At 46.9% G+C, this 20,718-nt stretch overlaps 1 protein-coding gene across 2 annotated transcripts in view; it reads right to left on the reverse strand.

The window, feature by feature from the left end:
• aspg (asparaginase homolog (S. cerevisiae)) overlaps positions 1–20,718 on the reverse strand; it is a 76,204-nt gene that overhangs the window by 27,599 nt on the left and 27,887 nt on the right. For both annotated transcript variants that reach the window (XM_078406480.1, XM_078406479.1), the window contains exons 7-11: positions 15,196–15,308; positions 12,605–12,790; positions 5,023–5,136; positions 3,118–3,237; positions 499–594 (exon numbers count right to left, since the gene is read on the reverse strand). In XM_078406480.1, coding sequence (XP_078262606.1) covers positions 499–594; positions 3,118–3,237; positions 5,023–5,136; positions 12,605–12,790; positions 15,196–15,308 — 629 coding nt within the window. The remainder of the gene's footprint in view (positions 1–498; positions 595–3,117; positions 3,238–5,022; positions 5,137–12,604; positions 12,791–15,195; positions 15,309–20,718) is intronic.

The raw sequence follows: 20,718 nt of genomic DNA on the forward strand, positions 1-20,718 counted from the left end.
TTCTATAGCTTAGTTTAGAGATAGTGTGTTATTTTGTGTTTTCTCTCACAGAGGCTAGCTGATGCCAACTAGACCAAAAAAGCTTTTCACTGTACCGGCTCGGTACTCGTGACAATAAACAAAACTACTAAATATTCGAAGGTGGCAAGATGGCAAAGTGGTAGAGTTGCTGCCTTACATGGATTCGATCCTGACTACAGATGCTGCCTGCATGGAGTTTGTACGTTCGCTCCATGAGCTGTGTGGGTTTCCTCCGATGCTCCAGTTTGCTTCCACACCATAAATGCACAGGTTTATAGGCTAATTGGCTTCTGTAAATTATCCCTAATGAGTGTAGGGTAGTGGTAGTATGAGGGGATCGCTGGTTGGCACAGACTCGATGGGCGGAAGGGCCTGTTTCCGTGCTGAATCTCTATACTAAACTAAGCTAAATTTGCAGCATTTATGTTTTGCTTTCAATTCTTAGCAAGTGTAGATTTTGTCATTTCCTAATCTTACCATATCAGTGATTGCTTCCAATGCATTTATGTCACCAGTCTTGGCAGCTGCACAAGCTAAGGAGGGGGTTAGTGCTTCTCGGATAGCCTCCAATTCCTATGGTTAAAAAATATAACAAAAGCCTTTATTAGATACAGTTATCTTTCTATATTTGTCTATTTATTTATTTTCCGGTCAATACAATGCAACAGATTGACCATACAGTTGTGGAAGTTAAATAGTACGAAATCATTGCATCAAAAATAAAACAATATAATCACACATGATATTTTCTGACCAAAAAAAAGATGTAGGCAGAAGCCAAAGCTTATTGTGCCTACCCTTAATACATAACAAAATACAACATCATAAGTCAGAAGCAGATAAACAAAACATAAAAAGAAACACAAATATAGTCAAGAACCATCATTTCTGTCATGTCAGTCATTCCTCAGTGCTGATCACATATTTTGTATCTTTCAAATATAATATTTTTGAACATTTTCTTGAATTTACACATATTACCACACTCATATCATATCATATATATACAGCCGGAAACAGGCCTTTTCGGCCCTCCAAGTCCGTGCCGCCCAGCGATCCCCGTACATTAACACTATCCTACACCCACTAGGGACAATTTTTTAATTTTTTTTTTACATTTACCCAGCCAATTAACCTACATACCTGTACGTCTTTGGAGTGTGGGAGGAAACCGAAGGTCTCGGAGAAAACCCACGCAGGTCACGGGGAGAACGTACAAACTCCTTACAGTGCAGCACCCGTAGTCAGGATCGAACCTGAATCTCCGGCGCTGCATTCGCTGTAAAGCAGCAACTCTACCGCTGCGCTACCGTGCCGCCCATTGCGCTACCGTGCCGCCTCTTTTAATTCATTGTTGCAACTATTCAATTTTCCCTCATTAAAACTAATCATTCAGTATCGGTTCTCAAATGCTCTCTCCCTAGTTCTTACACATCTGCACTTAGTCGTAAAGCATGGTATCAAGTCCTTTTGACCATCATGCCCATTTCAACCAAGATGATGTCCCATCTATACTCGTCCCACCTGCCCATGCTTGGCACATATCCCTCTAAACCTTTCCTATCCATGTACCGGTCTAAATGTCTTTCAAATATTGTTCCGATCATCTCAATTTTGTAGAATTAAAGAAACAATGCTTGCCTTTAAAGAGATTGAAAATCATTTAAAAGAATGCAAAAGGGCTAGTTTTATATTATGGGCACATTACAGCATCTAAACCTAGAAAATGGATCAGTCTTTCTTCAACCCTGCAAATCCTAAAATTCAATTTAACATCGAAAACAGCATTGATGGTAATTTACTGGGGTAATCATGCTAATCATTAAATGCATAATGGTCCATGCCTAACAACATTATTATTCTTGTAACGCCTGCTTCCACTTCTGATGAAGTAAATCGCAGGCTAAAGTGCAACCATAATCATCGGGGAGCACTCAGTACAAACAGGAGTACATCCCATTAGTGTGCTGTTTTGATCATTGTTTATGGGGACATTCTCCTGACATTGGCTATTCCCCAGGAGGTGACTAGGCAACACTGCAGGCTGCTCAGAAACCTTCCAAGATTCTCAGAGTCTGCTACAACCAACAGGAAATGCTTTCTCCAGCACGTAAACCTGTTGAATACTCAAAGGGATGATGATGCCATTTGGCATTAACTCCATTAGCAACCTCTCTAGCAGCGGTGTAGTAGTGCACGGTAAAGCTACTGCCTCACACCCTGGCCATCCCGAATCAGTCTCTGCCCATTCAAAAGCGTATATATCTTATCCATCAGAATCTTCTCCAGTAACTTGCCTACCACCTTCTTCTTACAATCTACACAATCCTCTGCCAATCGGTTACTGCAACATGGCAGTGGATGTGCTAACTTGATCATGGTCCTGTATGGAAACATGTAGATCTGTTTTAACAAATTTCCGTAGAAAGCATTTTATCGGAAGTATCATAGCTTGATTTAGGAACAGCTCCATCCAAAACTGCAAGAAATTGCAGAGAATCATGGATGCAGCCCAGACCATCATTCAAACCAACCTCCCTTCCATTGACTCCATTTACACTTCACGCTGCCTCGGCCAGACCACCAACATAATCAAGGACGAGTCTCATCCCGAATACTCCCTCTTCTCCCCTCTCCCATCAGTCAAGAGGTACAGAAGTGCGAAAACACATAGCTCCAAATTCAAGGAGTTTCTTCCCAGCTGTTACCAGGCAACTGAATGGTCCTCTCACCAATTAGAGAGAGGCCCTGAGTTACCATCTACCTCATTGGAGACCATCAGACTAATTGGAATTTACTGGACTTTATCTTGCACTAAATGTTATTCCCATTATCCTGTATCTGTTCACTGTGGACGGCTTGATTGGAATCATGTATAGTCTTTCCGCTGACTAGATAGCACGCAACAAATAACTTTTCACTGGAGCTTGAAACACGTGACAATGAACTAAACTACGTTTTAAATGTATTTTTGACCAATTTCACAATTTTTGCTGGAAAGCAGCTACACTGTTAAAAGAAAATCCAACAATAGTTTAGCATTCAAAATACAAATGGAGAAAACTAATGGTTAGGGTTCTTCTCTTCAAAACTGACCTCTTTGCAGCTGATACTGAGTGCCCTAGCCAGGGCTTGAATAAACTGGCTGTCACAGAGAGAGATCTTTGACTCCCCAAACTTTGTATTCATTTCCCCTCTGAGGTTTTCAGACAGCATCTGGGTTAAATCAAAACAAATTCTATTCGTTCACAGATGGGAAATTCAGGAATAAATATAACAAAGAGTCATTTTAAGAGCAATCAAATATATGCATAACTAATAAAATAGAGATCAACCACAAGTAAAAATGTACCCTTCACAACAAAATATGAATAAATAGATTTCCAGCTGGTAATATTTGAAACTAAACAAAAATACCAGACGGAATATTCTGAATAGAATATAGAGCCATACAACACAGGAACAGGCCCATCGGCACACAATGTTTGTGTCGGACATAATGCAGTGGCGTAGCGGTAGAGTTGCTGTCTCACAGCAACAGAGACCTGGGTTCGATTCCGACTATGGCTGCTGTTTATACATTCTCCCTGTGACTGCGTGGGTTTTCTCTGGGTGCTCCGGTTTCCACCCACACTCCAAAGATGTGCAAGTGTGTAGATTAATCGGCCTCTGTAATTCGTCCCTAATGTGTAGGATGAAACTAATGTATGGGGATCGCTGGTCGGAGCAGACTCGGTGGGCTGAGGGTTCTGTTTCCATGCAATATCTCTAAACTAAAGGTGGAATTGATCTCATCTGCCTATATGTCATTCATATCCCTCTATTCCCTGCATTTTCATATGCCTATCTAAAAGCCTCTTAAATGCCACTATCATATTTGCCTCCACCACCACCCCTGGCAGTGCATTCCAGGCCCCCACCATCCTCCGTGTAAATAACTTGCCCCGCACATCTCCATTAAACTTTTCGCCTCTCTTCATCACCCTATAGTCTTGTTCATTTCCACCTGGGGAAAGGTTCTGACATCCACCCCATCTATGCTTCTCGTAATTTTATACACTTCTATCAAGTCTTCCATCAACCTTTGACGTTCCAAACAATCCATACTCTTCTCCCATAATTTCTGTTGGCAATTCCCCGACCCCACCAAAACCCATTCACTGATCAAACTTTGGACTTTAAACTTTAGAGGTACAGCGTGGAAACAGGCCCTCCGGCCCACCTAGCCCGCACCGAAGTGGCGTTTAAGAGGCTTTTAGATAGGCACATAGAATAGAGGGATTATGGATCATGTACAGGCAGATGAGATCAGTTTAACAACATCATGTTCGACACAAATATTGTGGGCCAAAGGGCCCATTCCTGTGCTGTACTGCTCTATGAAATAACTCTTGGCCAATGAGACACTGGCCAATCGTTCAGTGAAAAGCTCAGGAATGTTGTGCCAATTCTTCAAGGAAGATGCAATCATTGTGCAGGTTGAGAAGGCTCAGACTTTATTCCTTGCTCCACAGGAGAATGAGGGGTGATCTTACAGAGGTGCACAAAATCATGAGAGGAATAGATCGGGTAAATTCACAGTGTTTTGCCCAGAGTAAGGGAATCAAGAACCAGATGACATAGATTTAAGGTGAGGGGGAAAAGATTTAATTAGAACCTAAAGGGTGACTTTTTTTTACACAAAGGGCTAGATGGAATGAGCTGCTGGAGGAGGTAGTTGAGGCAGGTTCTATTATAAAATATAAGAGATATTTGGACAGGTAAGTGGATGGGATAGGTTTAGAGGATTATGGGCCAAGTGCGGGCAGGTGGAACTAGTGCAGATGGGGCATGTTGGTTGGTATGGGCAAGTTGGGCCGAAAGGCCTGTTTCAACACTCTGTGACTATCTTTTTCATTGCTCAATGAAGCTTCGAAGCTAGACTGGGGAAATTGTGCGCCGTAATGTTAATCAGCAACTATGTGAGGTGTAAATCCTATGTAATTCCATGTAGTACGTTACCTTGCTCTTCTCTTCAATACTCAGTTCTGTCTTGCCCAGTACATAAGACAACTTCGCCAAACCAGCCTCAGGAGTCATATCACACCCAGCAATGAGTCCAATATCAGAAAGTGCCTGGAATCAAAAGGTGACATGATTAGATATGAGGAAAGTATTTAGTTATAATAGAAATTTATACTACATGATTGAATTATTCCGAGTGGTTAATTAGTTTGGAATTAATGCTGAATTCAATGGTCAATGTTTTTGCTTCAAGTTTCCAAGTTTCCAAATACCACACAGGTTCCAGAGCAACTAATTTTGGGATAATATTGAAACTAGTGCTCAATTTGTAAAAGCCATTTACAAATGATCAAGATGATACAGAAGAATATTGTAACTTTACTTTTTCACATGATTGGCAGTTTGCTGAATGCACCAATCACTGTATTGACAATTTGATGATTAGCAACTTTTGATCAAAAGACACAAGGACTAATTTGTACATCCCTTCAAGCATACCCCTTGCAAAAAATGTAGCTAATCACTTGTAGAATGCAAAAAGGGAATGTGGACTGCACTTGCATAAGTGAAGCATATTGTGCCAACGAAATGCCTGCATACCAAATGAAGGGACGATCGGAAAATTTCACTAATTAACGCAGGATTTGAGGTTTACACACGCACGCAGTATTATCAGGCAACTGAACCATCCTACACCAACTAGAGAGCAGTCCTGGCTGACAATCAACCACATTGGAGACCCTCAGACTATCCTTAATCGGACTTTATCTTGTACTAAACGTTATTAACTTTAGCCTGTATTTGTACTCTGTGAACGGATCGATTGTAATGATGTATGTGTGTTTTCGCTGACTGGAAGAGAACAAGATCTTGTTATTTACTATTAAATTTACTGGCAAGCCTTCTGTTTTTACCGCAGCTTTCTATTCTTATGCAGGTGTGGCACCTGGAATTAATGAGGGAGAGAAAATGCAGATAGATGCAAAATGCTGAAGTAACTCAGCGGGTCAGACAGCATCTGTGGAGAAAAGGAATAGGTAATGTTTCGGGCCGAGTCCCTTCTTCAGACTGAGTCAGGGGAGAAGGGAAACTAGAGGTATGAAAAAGTACGGAACAAAGAAAGGAGGGAGAGAGAAAACGGGTAATTATAGACCAGTTAGTCTGACATCAGTGGTGGGGAAGATTCTGGAGTCAATTATAAAAGACGAAATTGCTGAGCATTTGGATAGCAGTAACAGGATCATTCCGAGTCAGCATGGATTTACGAAGGGGAAATCATGCTTGACAAATCTACTGGAATTTTTTGAGGATGTAACTAGGAAAATTGACAGGGGAGAGTCAGTGGATGTGGTGTACCTCGACTTTCAGAAAGCCTTCGACAAGGTCCCACATAGGAGATTAGTGGGCAAAATTAGAGCACATGGTATTGGGGGTAGGGTACTGACATGGATAGAAAATTGGTTGACAGACAGAAATCAAAGAGTGGGGATAAATGGGTCCCTTCTCGGAATGGCAGGCAGTGACCAGTGGGGTACCGCAAGGTTCGGTGCTGGGACCGCAGCTATTTACGATATACATTAATGACTTGGATGAAGGGATTAAAAGTACTATTAGCAAATTTGCAGATGATACTAAGCTGGGGGGTAGTGTGTATTGTGAGGAAGATGCAATAAGGCTGCAGACTTGGACAGGATGTGTGAGTGGGCGGATACATGGCGGATGCAGTTTAATGTAGATAAGTGTGAGGTTATTCACTTTGGAAGTAAGAATAGAAAGGTAGATTATTATCTGAATGATGTCAAGTTAGGAAGAGGGGATGTTCAACGAGATCTGGGTGTCCTAGTGCATCAGTCACTGAAAGGAAGCATGCAGGTACAGCAGGCAGTGAAGAAAGCCAATGGAATGTTGGCCTTCATAACAAGAGGAGTTGAGTATAGGAGCAAAGAGGTCCTTCTACAGTTGTACCGGTCCCTGGTGAGACCGCACCTGGAGTACAGTGTGCAGTTTTGGTCTCCAATTTGAGGAAGGATATTCTTGCTATTGAGGGCGTGCAGCGTAGGTTCACTAGGTTAATTCCCGGAATGGCGGGACTGTCGTATGTTGAAAGGCTGGAGCAATTAGGCTTGTATACACTGGAATTTAGAAGGATGAGGGGGGATCTTATTGAAACATATGTAGCGTGTTGATAAAGGCAAGGAGCCAGGTATTTTGGGAAGGTATATTTATTGGTTCGTGGGTCTCGGACGGGTCTAGTCTGCCGGAATGGCTTGGCGCCCAAACCTTGTCCTTTTATACCTGAGTCCAGGACCGCCTCCCGGGACTGGTCCATTCCCGTGCCGAGGGGTCGGTAGTAGTATGGCCCGACCCTTGGGAGCCGCCACAGTACCCCCCCCCAGATCCGGAGGCACGAAACGCACTGGTGGTCGCACAACCCGACCGGACCGCGTACGGTAATCGGTTGACAGAGGGGCCGGCGGAGGCACAGTTGGAGAGACAGGCGGTGGGACCCGCAAAGGGGGGCGACCTCGTGGCCGAGGCTGGGCCACCCGTACCGGTTGGTCGATGTCTAAGTGGGCCGGCTTCAGGCGGTCAATTGACACGGCCTCCGGCCGGCCCCCCATGTCCAAAACAAAGGTTGTCTGCCCGTGCTCCAGCACCCGGTACGGGCCTTCATACGGCCTCTGGAGTGGCGCCTGGTGGGCGTCACGGCGCAGGAACACAAAGGCGCAGTCCTGGAGGGCCGATGGCACGTAAGGGCGGAATGTCCCATGGCGGGACGTCGGCACGGGTGCGAGCTTGCCAACTCGCTCTCGGAGGTGATGTAGGGTGGATGAGGGCGGTTCCTCTCGCCCCGGCAACGAGGGCACGAACTCCCCGGGCACCGTGAGCGGAGACCCGTAGACGAGCTCCGCTGAGGATGAAGCCAGGTCTTCCTTGGGGGCAGTCCGGATGCCCAGCAAAACCCATGGTAGCTCGTCCATCCAGTCGGGGCCGGCGAGTCGCGCCTTCAGCGCTGCCTTCAGCTGCCGGTGGAACCTCTCCACCAAGCCGTTTGCCTGCGGGTGATAGGCCGTGGTATGGTGCAGCCGCACGCCCAACAGGTGGGCCATGGCCGACCACAGCTCGGAGGTGAACTGTGGCCCCCGGTCCGATGAGATGACCACCGGCACACCAAAGCGAGCAATCCAGTGCGCGGCCAATGCACGAGCGCATGTGGCTGTAGATGTATCAGCCAATGGTATGGCCTCCGGCCACCGCGTGAAGCGGTCCACCACCGTGAAGAGGTGGGTGATGCCCCGGGACGGCGGGAGCGGGCCCACAATGTCCACGTGCAGGTGGTCGAAACGGCGGCAGGGTAGACCGATCCCTTGGAGTGGCGCCCGGACGTGGCGTTGAATTTTCGACGTCTGGCACGGAATGCAGGTGCGGGCCCATTGGCCAACCTGCTTGCGCAGACCATGCCACATGAACCGCGCAGCTACCAAGGAGATCGTTGCCCGGATGGATGGGTGAGCCAGCCCGTGGACCACGTCGAACACCCTCCTGCGCCACGCGGCCGGGACGATGGGGCGCGGCTGACCTGCCGACACATCGCAAAGTATCGTCGTCGCTCCGGGGCCGAGGGGAACATCCTCAAGGCGGAGGCCAGAGATGGCAGTCCGGTAGGCGGGCATCTCCCCGTCCGTTAGTTGGGCCTCCGCCAGGGCAGAATAATCAATGCCGGGTGCCACTTCTAACACGGCATTGATGGCGGGGCGAGACAATGCGTCGGCCACCCGGTTTTCATTCCCCTCGATAAAGCGGATGGAGGTGGTAAATTCGGATATGTAGGCCAACTGGCGCTGCTGTCGGGCGGACCATGGGTCGGAGACCTTTGCCAGGGCGAAAGTGAGCGGCTTGTGGTCCGTGTAAGCGGTGAACGGGCGGCCCTCCAGAAAATAGCGGAAGTGACGAACGGCCAGGTACAGGGCGAGGAGCTCGCGGTCGAAAGCGCTGTACTTCTTCTGGGCGTTGTCGAGGTGCCGGCTGAAGAAGGCCAGGGGGCGCCAACCCCCGTCCGTGAGTTGCTCCAGTACGCCACCAACCGCCAACTCTGAGGCGTCCACCGTAAGGGCTGTCGGGGCATCCTCCCGTGGGTGAACAAGCAGCACAGCCCGAGCCAGGGCCTCCTTCGCGCCGTCAAAGGCTGTTACGGCCTCGTCGGTCCACACGAAGGTCTTGCGCTTGCCCGCCAGCAGCTCGTATAGCGGCCGCATGATGTGGGCCGCGGATGGCAGGAACCGGTGATAAAATGCCACCATGCCGACGAACTCCTGCAGGCCACGCACCGAGGACGGACGGGGAAACCGGCGGATGGCGTCTACTTTGTCCGGCAGGGGAACCGCTCCTTGCGAGGACACACGGTGGCCGAGAAAGTCGATTATGGCCACGCCAAAGCGGCACTTGGCGAGGTTTATGGCCAACCCGTGTTCGCTGAGCCGCTGGAAAAGCTGCCGGAGGTGAGCACAGTGCTCCTGCCGCGAGCGGCTGGCTACCAAGATGTCGTCGAGGTAGACGAACAGGAAATCCAACCCGCGACAAACGCCGTTCATTAATCGTTGGAATGACTGGGCGGCGTTCTTGAGGCCGAACGGCATCCGTACGAACTCGTAGAGTCCGAACGGCGTGATGATTGCCGTCTTGGGTACATCCTCCGGGTGGACCGGGATCTGGTTGTAACCTCGCACCAGATCCACCTTTGAAAATATCGTGGCCCCAGCCAAATGGGCGTTGAAGTCCTGGATGTGGGGCACGGGGTATCGGTCCTCGGCGGTAGCGACGTTCAGCCGCCGATAATCCCCGCAAGGCCTCCAGCCCCCGTTTGCCTTGGGGACCATGTGGAGTGGAGATGCCCATGGGCTGTTGGAAGGGCGGACGATCCCCAAGGACTCCATCGTACGGAACTCCTGTCGTGCCAGGCGTAGTTTCTCAGGCGGGAGTCGGCGTGCTCGTGCGTGGAGGGGTGGGCCGGTAGTCGTGATATAATGGAACACCCCATGCTTGGGGGTCGATGACCGGAATTGCGGGGCCATAATATCCGGAAAGTCCGCCAGCACCCGAGCGAAATGGGAGTCCACGGACGACAGCGGGCGTATAACGGGGTCGTTCAGCCGCAACGCGATGGGCTCCATCGTGGCGGAGTGGACCAAGCGCTGCTGCCTGACGTCCACGAGGAGAGAATGAGCCCGCAGAAAGTCGGCCCCGAGCAACGGCTGGGAGACGTCGGCGATCGTAAACAGCCAGGTAAAATGACTGGCGCCGAAAACGATGTGGACCGTGCGGACGCCATACGTCTGGATAATGCTCCCATTTGCCGCGGTGAGGATGGGCCCCCGCTTCCCAGAACGAATGTCCAGCGGCGAAGGGGGCAGGACGCTCAGCTCCGCCCCGGTATCCACGAGGAAGCGGCTCCCGGACCGCCGATCCCAGGCGAAGAGGCGGTGAATCTGGCCGGCCACCGCAGGGACTATTGGTAGCCGGCCCCGGCGTTTCCCGGAAATGTGCACGGCTGGCGGCATTGTCGGGCTGCCGCACCCCAGCGCTGGTGGTAATAACACCAGTACCTCTTGCTGGTGCTGGCTGGAGCCTGCTGATGTGGAACTGCAGGTGCACGACCCGCAATGGCCACCGGGGGCGATCTCGCAGGCCTCCGGGACGTAGCTGTCACTCCTTCCACAGCTCCCCCGCCCGACCGGAGAAAATCGGGCGCTTCTCGAGTGACCTTTAGCGCACTGACGTCATCACGGCGCGCCGCCCACAGCGCGTCCGCGCGCCTGCCGAGGGCCCGGGTGTCTTCCCAGGAGACGTCGGTGAGCTGCAGGCGAATGTCGGCCGGCAGCAGGTGCAGGTACGTATATTCAAACATTAGGCACGGTCTGTGCCCGTCGAGCAGCGCGACCATCTCCTTCAGGAGGCTAGATGGGCGCCGGTCACCGAGGCCTGGCATGTGGAGGAGCCTTTCGGCCCGCTCCATTCGGGTTAGCCCGTAGGTTTGGAGCAGCAGCTCCTTAAGGGCTTTATATTTACCGTCGGCCGGTGGGTCCTGGAGGAACTCCGTTACCTCTTCGGCCGCGTCCTGGTCAAGGGCTCCCACCAGGTGGAAAAACCGGGTGTCATCCGTTATGTTGCCCCGCAGCTGGAACTGGGCCTCCGCTTGGTAAAACCAAATGCGAGCCCGGGTGGTCCAGAAGGTCGGGAGCTTGATGCCTACCGCGTCGACAGCTGGGGCCTGGTCGGCCTGCGAGCCGGACGGGCGGTCGAATTCTGTTTTTCTGTCCATCCTAATGAATGGACCGTCGAGGTCACCAATGTAGCGTGTTGATAAAGGCAAGGAGCCAGGTATTTTGGGAAGGTATATTTATTGGTTCGTGGGTCTCGGACGGGTCTAGTCTGCCGGAATGGCTTGGCGCCCAAACCTTGTCCTTTTATACCTGAGTCCAGGACCGCCTCCCGGGACTGGTCCATTCCCGTGCCGAGGGGTCGGTAGTAGTATGGCCCGACCCTTGGGAGCCGCCACACATATAAGATAATTAGGGGATTGGACACATTAGAGGCAGGAAACATGTTCCCAATGTTGGGGGAGTCCAGAACAAGGGGCCACAGTTTAAGAATAAGGGGTAGGCCATTTAGAACGGAGATGAGGAAGAACATTTTCAGTCAGAGAGTGGTGAAGGTGTGGAATTCTCTGCCTCAGAAGGCAGTGGAGGCCAGTTCATTGGATGCTTTCAAGAGAGAGCTGGATAGAGCTCTTAAGGATAGCGGAGTGAGGGGGTATGGGGAGAAGGCAGGAACGGGGTACTGATTGAGAGTGATCAGCCATGATCGCATTGAATGGCGGTGCTGGCTCGAAGGGCTGAATGGCCTACTCCTGCACCTATTGTCTATTGTCTAATTCAGAGGTGACACCATAGACCAAGGAAAGGTGGAGCCCGCAATGGTCCAATGCAGTGTAGGAAAACTAACAGTCAGAGATATCTCCTCAGAAGAGGGTTGAATCAAGGGCGGCATAGTTGTAGAGCTACTGCCGCACAGCGCCAGAGTCTCGGATTCGATCCTGACTACGGGTGTTGTTTGTATGGAATTTGTACATTCTCTCTGTGACCACGTGGGTTTTCTCCAGGTGTTCCGGTTTCCTCCCACATCCCAAAGACATACAAGATTTGTAAGTTAATTGGCTTCTGTAAATTGTCCCCAGTGTGTAGAATACAACTTGTGTACGCTTGTCGGCGCGAACTCGATGGGCAGAAGGGCCTGCTTTCATGCTATCTCTAAACAAAACTAAACCATCTATTCATTTCACTCCTTTTGACACTTCAGTAAACCAAGAAAAAACACAATTATCCACCCTTTATCCTAAACTGAAAAACATTGTCGGATTTGACTCATTAACTGGAAGTAATAATGCTTGTTAATCAATGGGGAAGAGTATTCACACCAATGCTTCTCAGACAACCCATTAAAACAAACAAATTTAAAAAATTTGAGCGAAAAAATTTCGTAATGGGAAATTCCAGCATAAATCTTGAGGCAGGCAACCAACCTTTCCCGTGGCATACGACTCGGTTACAGTGCCTCGCAAGCATTGGGTGCAGTTTATTATCAACACGCCACGATCTATAGCCTTCTTGAACTCCGCCAGTATATCGGGTCGATTATCTGGAGCATTGCCTGATCCATAAGTTTCCAACACAATGCCTTCCATTGGTGGCTGCAAAAAGGCTTTTACCTGTAAAAAAAAATGCAGCAAAGTTCTCACCAGCTCAGTACAATAACTGCCTTTATTATTTCATTGAACTTGTAATAATTATAATAATAATAATAATAATAATAATACATTTTATTTATATAGCGCTTTTCATATACTCAAAGACGCTTTACAGAGATTTTGAGAACATAGGGAAATGAATAAATAGATAAATAAGTAAATAAATAAATGAACAGAGAAAGGAGACAGAAGGTGAGGTGACCTTCAGTGGTTGAAGGCAGTACTGAACAGGTGAGACTTCAGCGATGTTTTGAATGTGGTGAGTGTGGGGGAGTCTCTAACGGTTTGGGGTAGTGAGTTCCATAGGGTGGGAGCAGCGATGGAGAAAGCCCTGTCCCCCCAGGATCTGAGTTTAGGAGATTGGCAGCGGCAGAGCGGAGGGTGCAGGTGGAAGTGTGCCTGTGGAGGAGGTCGGTCAGGTAGGATGGGGCCAGGTTATGGAGGGCTTTGTAGGTTATGAGGAGGATTTTGTACTGGATTCTCTGGGGGATGGGGAGCCAATGGAGTTTATAAAGGACGGGGGTGATATGGTCACGGATCGAGGTGTGTGTGAGTAGATGGGCAGCGGAGTTTTGAATGTATTGAAGTTTATTGATGATTTTTGAGGGTGCGCCATAGAGGAGGCTGTTGCAGTAGTCCAGACGGGAGGTGATGAAGGCGTGGATGAGGGTTTCTGCAGCTGTGGAGGAGAGGGATGGACAGAGACGGGCAATGTTTTTGAGGTGGAAGAAGGCTGTCTTTGTGATGTGTTTGATGTGTTTGTCGAAGGAGAGGGTTTGATCAAGGATGATTCCAAGATTCCGGATGTGAGGTGAGGTGGATACTGGGAGACCATCAATGTTGAGGATGAAGTTTTGGGTGGATTTGGTGAGCGTTTTTGGACCAATGATGATGATTTCAGATTTGTTGCAATTGAGTTTGAGGAAGTTTGATTGAATATGCTTGAATACATGCTTGAATAATATGCTTGAATACAATTTCCATTTTTACACCCTCGACGTACTCATTGCAATCCACATTAAATGTTTTTTAAATTGACCCACTTGAGTGGAAGGCATTCCACAGTTAATCCTATACTTTATTTATATGAACTCTATGAAGTACTCCAGAAATCATGGTATAATTTGGAGAAAATATAATCATCCAACTACCTCCAAATTTTTGTGAATGAAAATTGGATGACAATTAATAGTCCAGAAACTGCTTCTAATGTGCCCCTTGTGATCAATGTGATCCTTAATCATGATTAGTAGGATCAGAAAGAATACTCTCAAGCAGCACTGATGAAAGTACTAATCAGGCACTGGATGAATAGAAAGCTTGCTGACCTGGATGAATCCATTGCTCAACACAACACAGTGCCCAACACAAGATAGAGCAAAACCTGACAAGAGCAGAGCCTTTAGGTCGTCTTTAGGGGAGAAGGCAGGAGAATGGGGTTGAGAGGGAAAAATGGATCAGTCATGATCAAATGGCGGAGGAGGCTCAATGGATTGAATGGCCAATTCTGCTCCTGTGACTTAACTTACACATGCAAGGTATCATTGAGGAAAATTAGTAAACTGCATAATAATCATTCAAATGTTCTTTCCTATAACCAGGGTATAATTTGGAGAAAATATAATATCTCCAAATTGTTGTAAATGAAAATTGGATGACAATCTAATCCTTGGAGAAGCCCATATTTTTTAATATAAAGAAAGAGTCCCTGGTTTACTATCTTACACAGTGGATCAGGACCCACACCTCCCGTTGGAAGGTGCTCCAGGCCACCTGCTATGACCTCAATTGAGTTCCCTATTATGGGATCATTTCAATGACTGGAATACCAGCTACAGAGCATCACATTGGCACAGATGTAGAGTTGCTGCCTTACAGTGCCAGAGACCCGGGTTTAATCCGGACTACGGGGGCTGTCTGTGCGGAGTTCACACGTTCTCCCTGTGACTGCATGGGTTTTCTCTAGGTGCTCCAATTTCCTCCTACACCCTGAAGACGTGCAGGTTTGTAGGTTAATTGGCTTCTGTAAATTGTCCCTACTGTGTAGGATAGTGCTAGTGTATGGGGTGATCGCTGGTTGGCATGGACTCGGTGGACTGAAGAGCCTGTTTTCACGCTCTATCTCTAAAGTGTAAAGACCTTGCTGCTAATGGGGAACAACCAAAACAATCATATAAGCAAATAATTTTTCCAGGAAGTTAGACAGGGGCAAGAGAGAAATAACATTGACATATTAAGTAGCTGGTATTTCTTGGCTCTTGTTATGTTTTCCCCAAGCAATGTCTAACATTTCCTAGAACTCCATCATAGCCCCCTTTGACCATCAGGAAATCTTTAGCAACATTAATCCAGAAAATGACTGTTACCGTGGCAGCGGTGATTCCTGGAAATAGTCGCAACAATCCCACATTTCGGTTCATATTGGTGTGTACTCTAAACTTCTTAGTTGATGTTGGTCTCCAGACTGCATCCCAGTTAACTATGGAAAAAATAAATAAATATAACTTCATTGCAGTTTACCAAAACTGAATCAATTCTATTTGGCAAACAGAGCATCTTCTATATACTAAAACTCTCGTTTGTTTGGTCCTGAACTACAGCCAAAATGGTACATGATAGTGCGACAATTTTAGGCCCACCTTACTCACCGTCGTCCCTTTGGTGCTAATGGAAGAAGTTTAATTGAAATCGGTGTTATATATTTAAAGTTAATCACATTTTAAAGTTTAAATGTATCTCCTAGGGAAGGAGGGAGGGGGTGGAGGAACGGGGGTGGGAGGGGGAGGAGGAGGATAATGGGGGTTGAGGGGGATGGAGTGGGGGGGAGGGGAAGGGGGGTGGAGGGAGGGGGAATGGAGGGAGGAGGGGAGGGGAGGAGGGGGGAGGAGAGGGTGCTGCACCAATGCAGGAGAGGTTTGGGCCCAACGGGTCCACTTGGTCTAGTAGCACTAAAACTTTTTAGGCAGCATGGTTGTGCAGCGGTAGAGTTGCTGCCTTAAGGGCCTGTCCCACTTAGGCGATTTTAAGGCGACTGCCAGCGACTAGGCTGTCGCCGACAGTTCGCCGGGGTGTCGCGGGCAAAATCGTGAGGAGTCTTCCAAAGATCGTAGTGGATTGTAGTGGACCTCAGCGCGTCGCTGAGAAATCAAACGGTTTGAAATTTCTCGGCGACAGCTGGCTTGTCACCAGGTATCGTAGCTTATTTCGGTCGCTGTCGCATGCTGTCCCCAGGTTTGATAGGTTCTCTTAAGATGCATTTAGAAGCACATAATATTAAAATAAGTAAAGTCATTTCAAAATACCATAAAATGCTTGTGTTTAACCAATTTATTTACCGTCAGGACATTTGACAGTTAGATTGGAGGTCAGGTAAGCGTGGGAATTTTTGCGATGTTTATGGCCATCAGCCATTACATTTTAAGTGGGCTCCAAACCCAGATATTCAACCCAGAAACCAGATATGCATCTCCCTTACATTTTCAAAGAATGCCCACACACTTTTCACAAAAATCCACTGAGTCACTTTTTTAATTAATTTTTTTAATACAGCTATTAGTAAACTGGAAGTAAATCCGGTTTATTCCTTGTTACAGTGAAGCTTGGTTTTTAAGTAACCCATACAAGGTGTTATAGTTCAAAACTCTCAAGTACTTACCGACTTGTCAGTGATTTCAGCGAAAATTAGGGCGCCGGAGAAGCATTGACAGCGTGGGAATTTTCTTGACCTGACTCGGCATTGTCGTGGTCATTGTCGTCGGGTAAAAGAAAAGTTCGGCGATCTGCCACAACTTTGACAGTCGCCAAAAAGATCGCCTAAGTGGGGCAGGCCCTTTACAGCGCCAGAGACCCCAGTTCGATCGTGACTGTGGGAGCTGTCTGTATGAAGTTTGTACATTCTCCCTGTGACTGTTGGTTTTCTCTGAATGCTCCTGCCACAGACGTACAGGTTTGTGGATTAATTGGCCTCTGCAAATTGTCCCTAGTGTTTAGGATAGAACTAATGTATGGGGTGAAGGCTGGTAGGTATGACTTGGTGGGCTGAAGGGCCTGTTGCCATGCTGTATCTCTAAACTAAAAGAAAAATTGAGAATATCAAAATGGCAGTTCAATTGGTTGATCCTTCCTTCTCTGGCTTCACTTTCACGTCAGTGCAAACCATAGGGATTAAAGTTGGCTGAAAATGTCAAAAATCTCTTGTGTTTGAGCAGTTCAAATCTCATTCCCAATGAACGGAGGCCGTGACAAAGATTTCAGAAAGGAATTGGGTGGTGTTCAAAAATGAACACAGCTTAAGGATAAGGGGGAAGTCTTTTAGGACCGAGATGAGAAAACATTTCTTCACACAGAGAGTGGTGAGTCTGTGGAATTCTCTGCCACAGAAGGTAGCTGAGGCCAGTTCATTGGCTATATTTAAGAGGGAGTTAGATGTGGCCCTTGTGGCTAAAGGGATCAGGGGGTATGGAGAGAAGGCAGGTACAGGTTACTGAGCTGGATGATCAGCCATGATCATATTGAATGGCGGTGCTGGCTCGAAGGGCCGAATGGCCTACTCCTGCACCTATTTTCTATGTTTCTATGTTAACAAATCCTGAGAGTTCTTCTGAGCTTGAGGTAAAGGAACATTGTTAGGGAACAATAGAGAAAGGGCTTTTCCAAACACCCAAGAAATACTTGTCATGGAGACAAATGCAATAGAAGGATGTTACACATTGCATTAATGTCCCGTCCCCCCCCCCCAACACCCCCACTGGTAATCAGTTTTGGCGCAGCACCTTATACCCGAGATGAGAAGCAAATATGGCACATTAAGCTGTAGCGTTTGATTGCTGAATCATTTCAGGAATCCTTACGAGACATCAGAGACTCAAATAGAAAGAGGAACTTAAAATAGCTAACCCAATACTGAATCATTTGCCGAAAGTGAAACGAGAGGGAAGAGACAGAAAGTAAGATTTTAAGTGTTTCAGTTTTCCAAGGTTGCTAATAGTAATTAAAATGTGAAGGAGTAATACTTTACTTTAAGGTTAATTTTCATGGCCAGGAATAATATTTGACAGTAAGTTTATACCTCGTCATTGATAATTTATGTCCAAACTTTTCATTTGACACAATTAATAGGTTTCAATCCAATACGTGCCACAGCTTCACACTCTTCCATGTATTTCAACGTCAAGGCTTTTGCTAAATATAGCTAGACTACAAGTTTTGGAGGAATGAACAACTTGGATTGCAACTTACCAATTTCTGAATTTAACAGTGCGTGCTACCACTAGCAAATAGTGTCCTGTTTTTGTTTTTACACAGAGAGTGTTGGCTGCCAAGGGTAGTGGTGGTGGAAGCAGATACGATAGTGGAATTTAAGAGGCGTTTGGATAGGCACGTGGATATGCAGGGAATGGAGGGACATAGATCATGTGCAAGCAGATAAGTGTTGGTCGGTACAGACATTGTGGGCCGATGGGCCTGCTTTGTGCAATACTGCTGTAAGTACTAATTTAACTGCTTCATGATAATTATCTCCAATAGCAAAAAACTGCAAACTCCAGGCCATTACCCAATGCAGAGCATACTCACAATTACAAGGTTAGCTGAATTGTGCCTTCTAAGTAGACACAAAATGATGGGGTAACTCAGCGGGACAGGCAGCATCATCCTGGCCACAAAATCTTTCAAGCACTTCCCTCTGGAAGGTGACTCCGGACTGTCAAAGCAGCCACAGCCAGACATAAAAACAGCTTTTTTCCCCACGAGTAGCAGTTCTACTCAATAACCAAAGTCTGTAGTCTCTTTTTTGCTCTGGTTTATTTTCACCCACATGTTTGGACCGTAATGTTGTATCCTTATTGTTTTGATGTGTTTATGCTTTATTCTTAATTGTTAACTGTATGTTTGCGGTATCCTTTGTGAGCGGAGCACCAAGGCACATTCCTTGTATCTGCACATACTTGGCCAATAAACTTATTCATTCATTCATTCATTCATTCATTCATTCATTCATTCATTCATTCATTCATTCATCTCTGGAGAAAAGGAATGGGTGATTTCTCGGGTTGAGACCCTTCTTCAGACTGATCAGACTTACACCTTCTAACTAATGTTCTTGGAAATAAATTGAACAGTTGAAATTCTGTTTCACTAACCGCTTCCGGATATCAGTTTAAGATCTCTGTGCTATAAATGGTTTATTTGTGTTTAGTTTGTGAACTTTTGCAGATCTTTAAAGTCTCCAAACCACTAAAAGACAAAGACAGTTTAGTGCCAAGGGACTGACGTCCATCACAGGTACTGATCTCCCTACCACTGAAGGGATTTATCTACAGGAGAACCTGCCTCCAATAGGCAGCCAATATCAAAGTACCACACTGCCCTGGCCACGCTCTCATTTTGCTCCTACCATCAGGAAGGTGGTATGGGAGCCTGAAAACCAACACCACTAAGTTCTAGAACACCCACTGCCCAAAAACCATCAGGCTCTTGAATATTATGTACAAGTCCTCAGCAACTAAAATCTTCTACGGATTGTATGTTTGGACTACAGACTTTGGTTTTTGTACTATTATAGTTACCTTAATATAAATTTATTGCATTGTTGATTATTATATTATCTGTGTATTATTGTGTTTACAGGCCCTTTAATCTGCAGCAAGTTAGAATTTCACTGACTCGATGGGCTGAATGGCCCAATTCTGCTGTTAGCTCTATCTAACTCTCTCGAAAACATCCAGTGAATTGGCCTCCACTGCCTTCTGTGGCAGAGAATACCACAGATTCACAACTCTGGGTGATAAAAAAATTCCTCATCTCAGTCCTAAATGGCCCACCCCTTATTCTTAAACTGTAACCCCTGGTTCTGGACTCCCCCAACATTGGGAACATTTTTCCTGCATCTAGCCTGACCAATCCCTTAAGAATGTTATATGTTTCTATAAGATCCCCTCTCATCCTTCGAAATTCCAGCGAATATAAGCCCAGTCGATCCATTCTTTCATCATATGACAGTCCCGCCATCCGGGAAGTAACCTGGTGAACCTATGCTGCACTCTCTCAATAGCAAGAATGTCACTCCTTAAATTAGGAGACCAAAACTGCACACAATACTCCAGGTGCGGTCTCACCAGGGCCCTGTACAACTGCAGTAGGACCTCCTTGCAGCTATACTCAAATTTCTCTCGCTATGAAAACCAACATGCCATTTGCTTTCTTCACTGCCTGCTGTACCTGCATGCTTACTTTCAGTGGTTGGGTAGGCTTGGACTATTCCTTAGAGCGCAGGAGGCTGAGGTGTGATCTTATTGAGGAACACAAAATAATAAGGGGAAATAGATAGGGTGAATGCCAGAGTAGGGAAATCAAGAACTGAGGTTTAAGGTGATTGGAAACATTTAATAAGAACCCGAGGGGCAACTTTTTCACACAGAGGGTGGTGGATGTATGGAACAAGCTGCCAGAGGAGAAAGTCGAGGTAAGTACCATAACAACATTTAAAAGACATGTGGTCCCTACATGGACAGGAAAGATTTAGAGGGATATGCTGTATGACTCTACATTGCTTAGTTTATTCTACTTTAAATATAATTAGATCTAACATCAGTGCCAGTGGATAGCCTCATTTGAATTCTCCAGCAACTGTCTTATGCGTTCACTGTTAACGTCTCAGTAACATTACATTCCTGTCCATGCTATTTCCTTTGGCCACCTGCGGAAGCTGTGGGAGGGTGTGCCCGCCAAGGAAAGGCCAAGACAGCCACAGCAGGAAATGCAACGGCAGATGCAACATTCCCCTCACCAAACAGGACAACGTCAAAGCTGCAACATCAACTCAAGAGCACAAGTTGGCGCCAAAACTATGGCAACTCTGTTCTGCCTTAGTGAAGTCTACTATTCTTACA

Source organism: Rhinoraja longicauda, chromosome 10, assembly GCF_053455715.1.
Source record: "Rhinoraja longicauda isolate Sanriku21f chromosome 10, sRhiLon1.1, whole genome shotgun sequence".
NCBI lineage: Eukaryota > Metazoa > Chordata > Chondrichthyes > Rajiformes > Arhynchobatidae > Rhinoraja > Rhinoraja longicauda.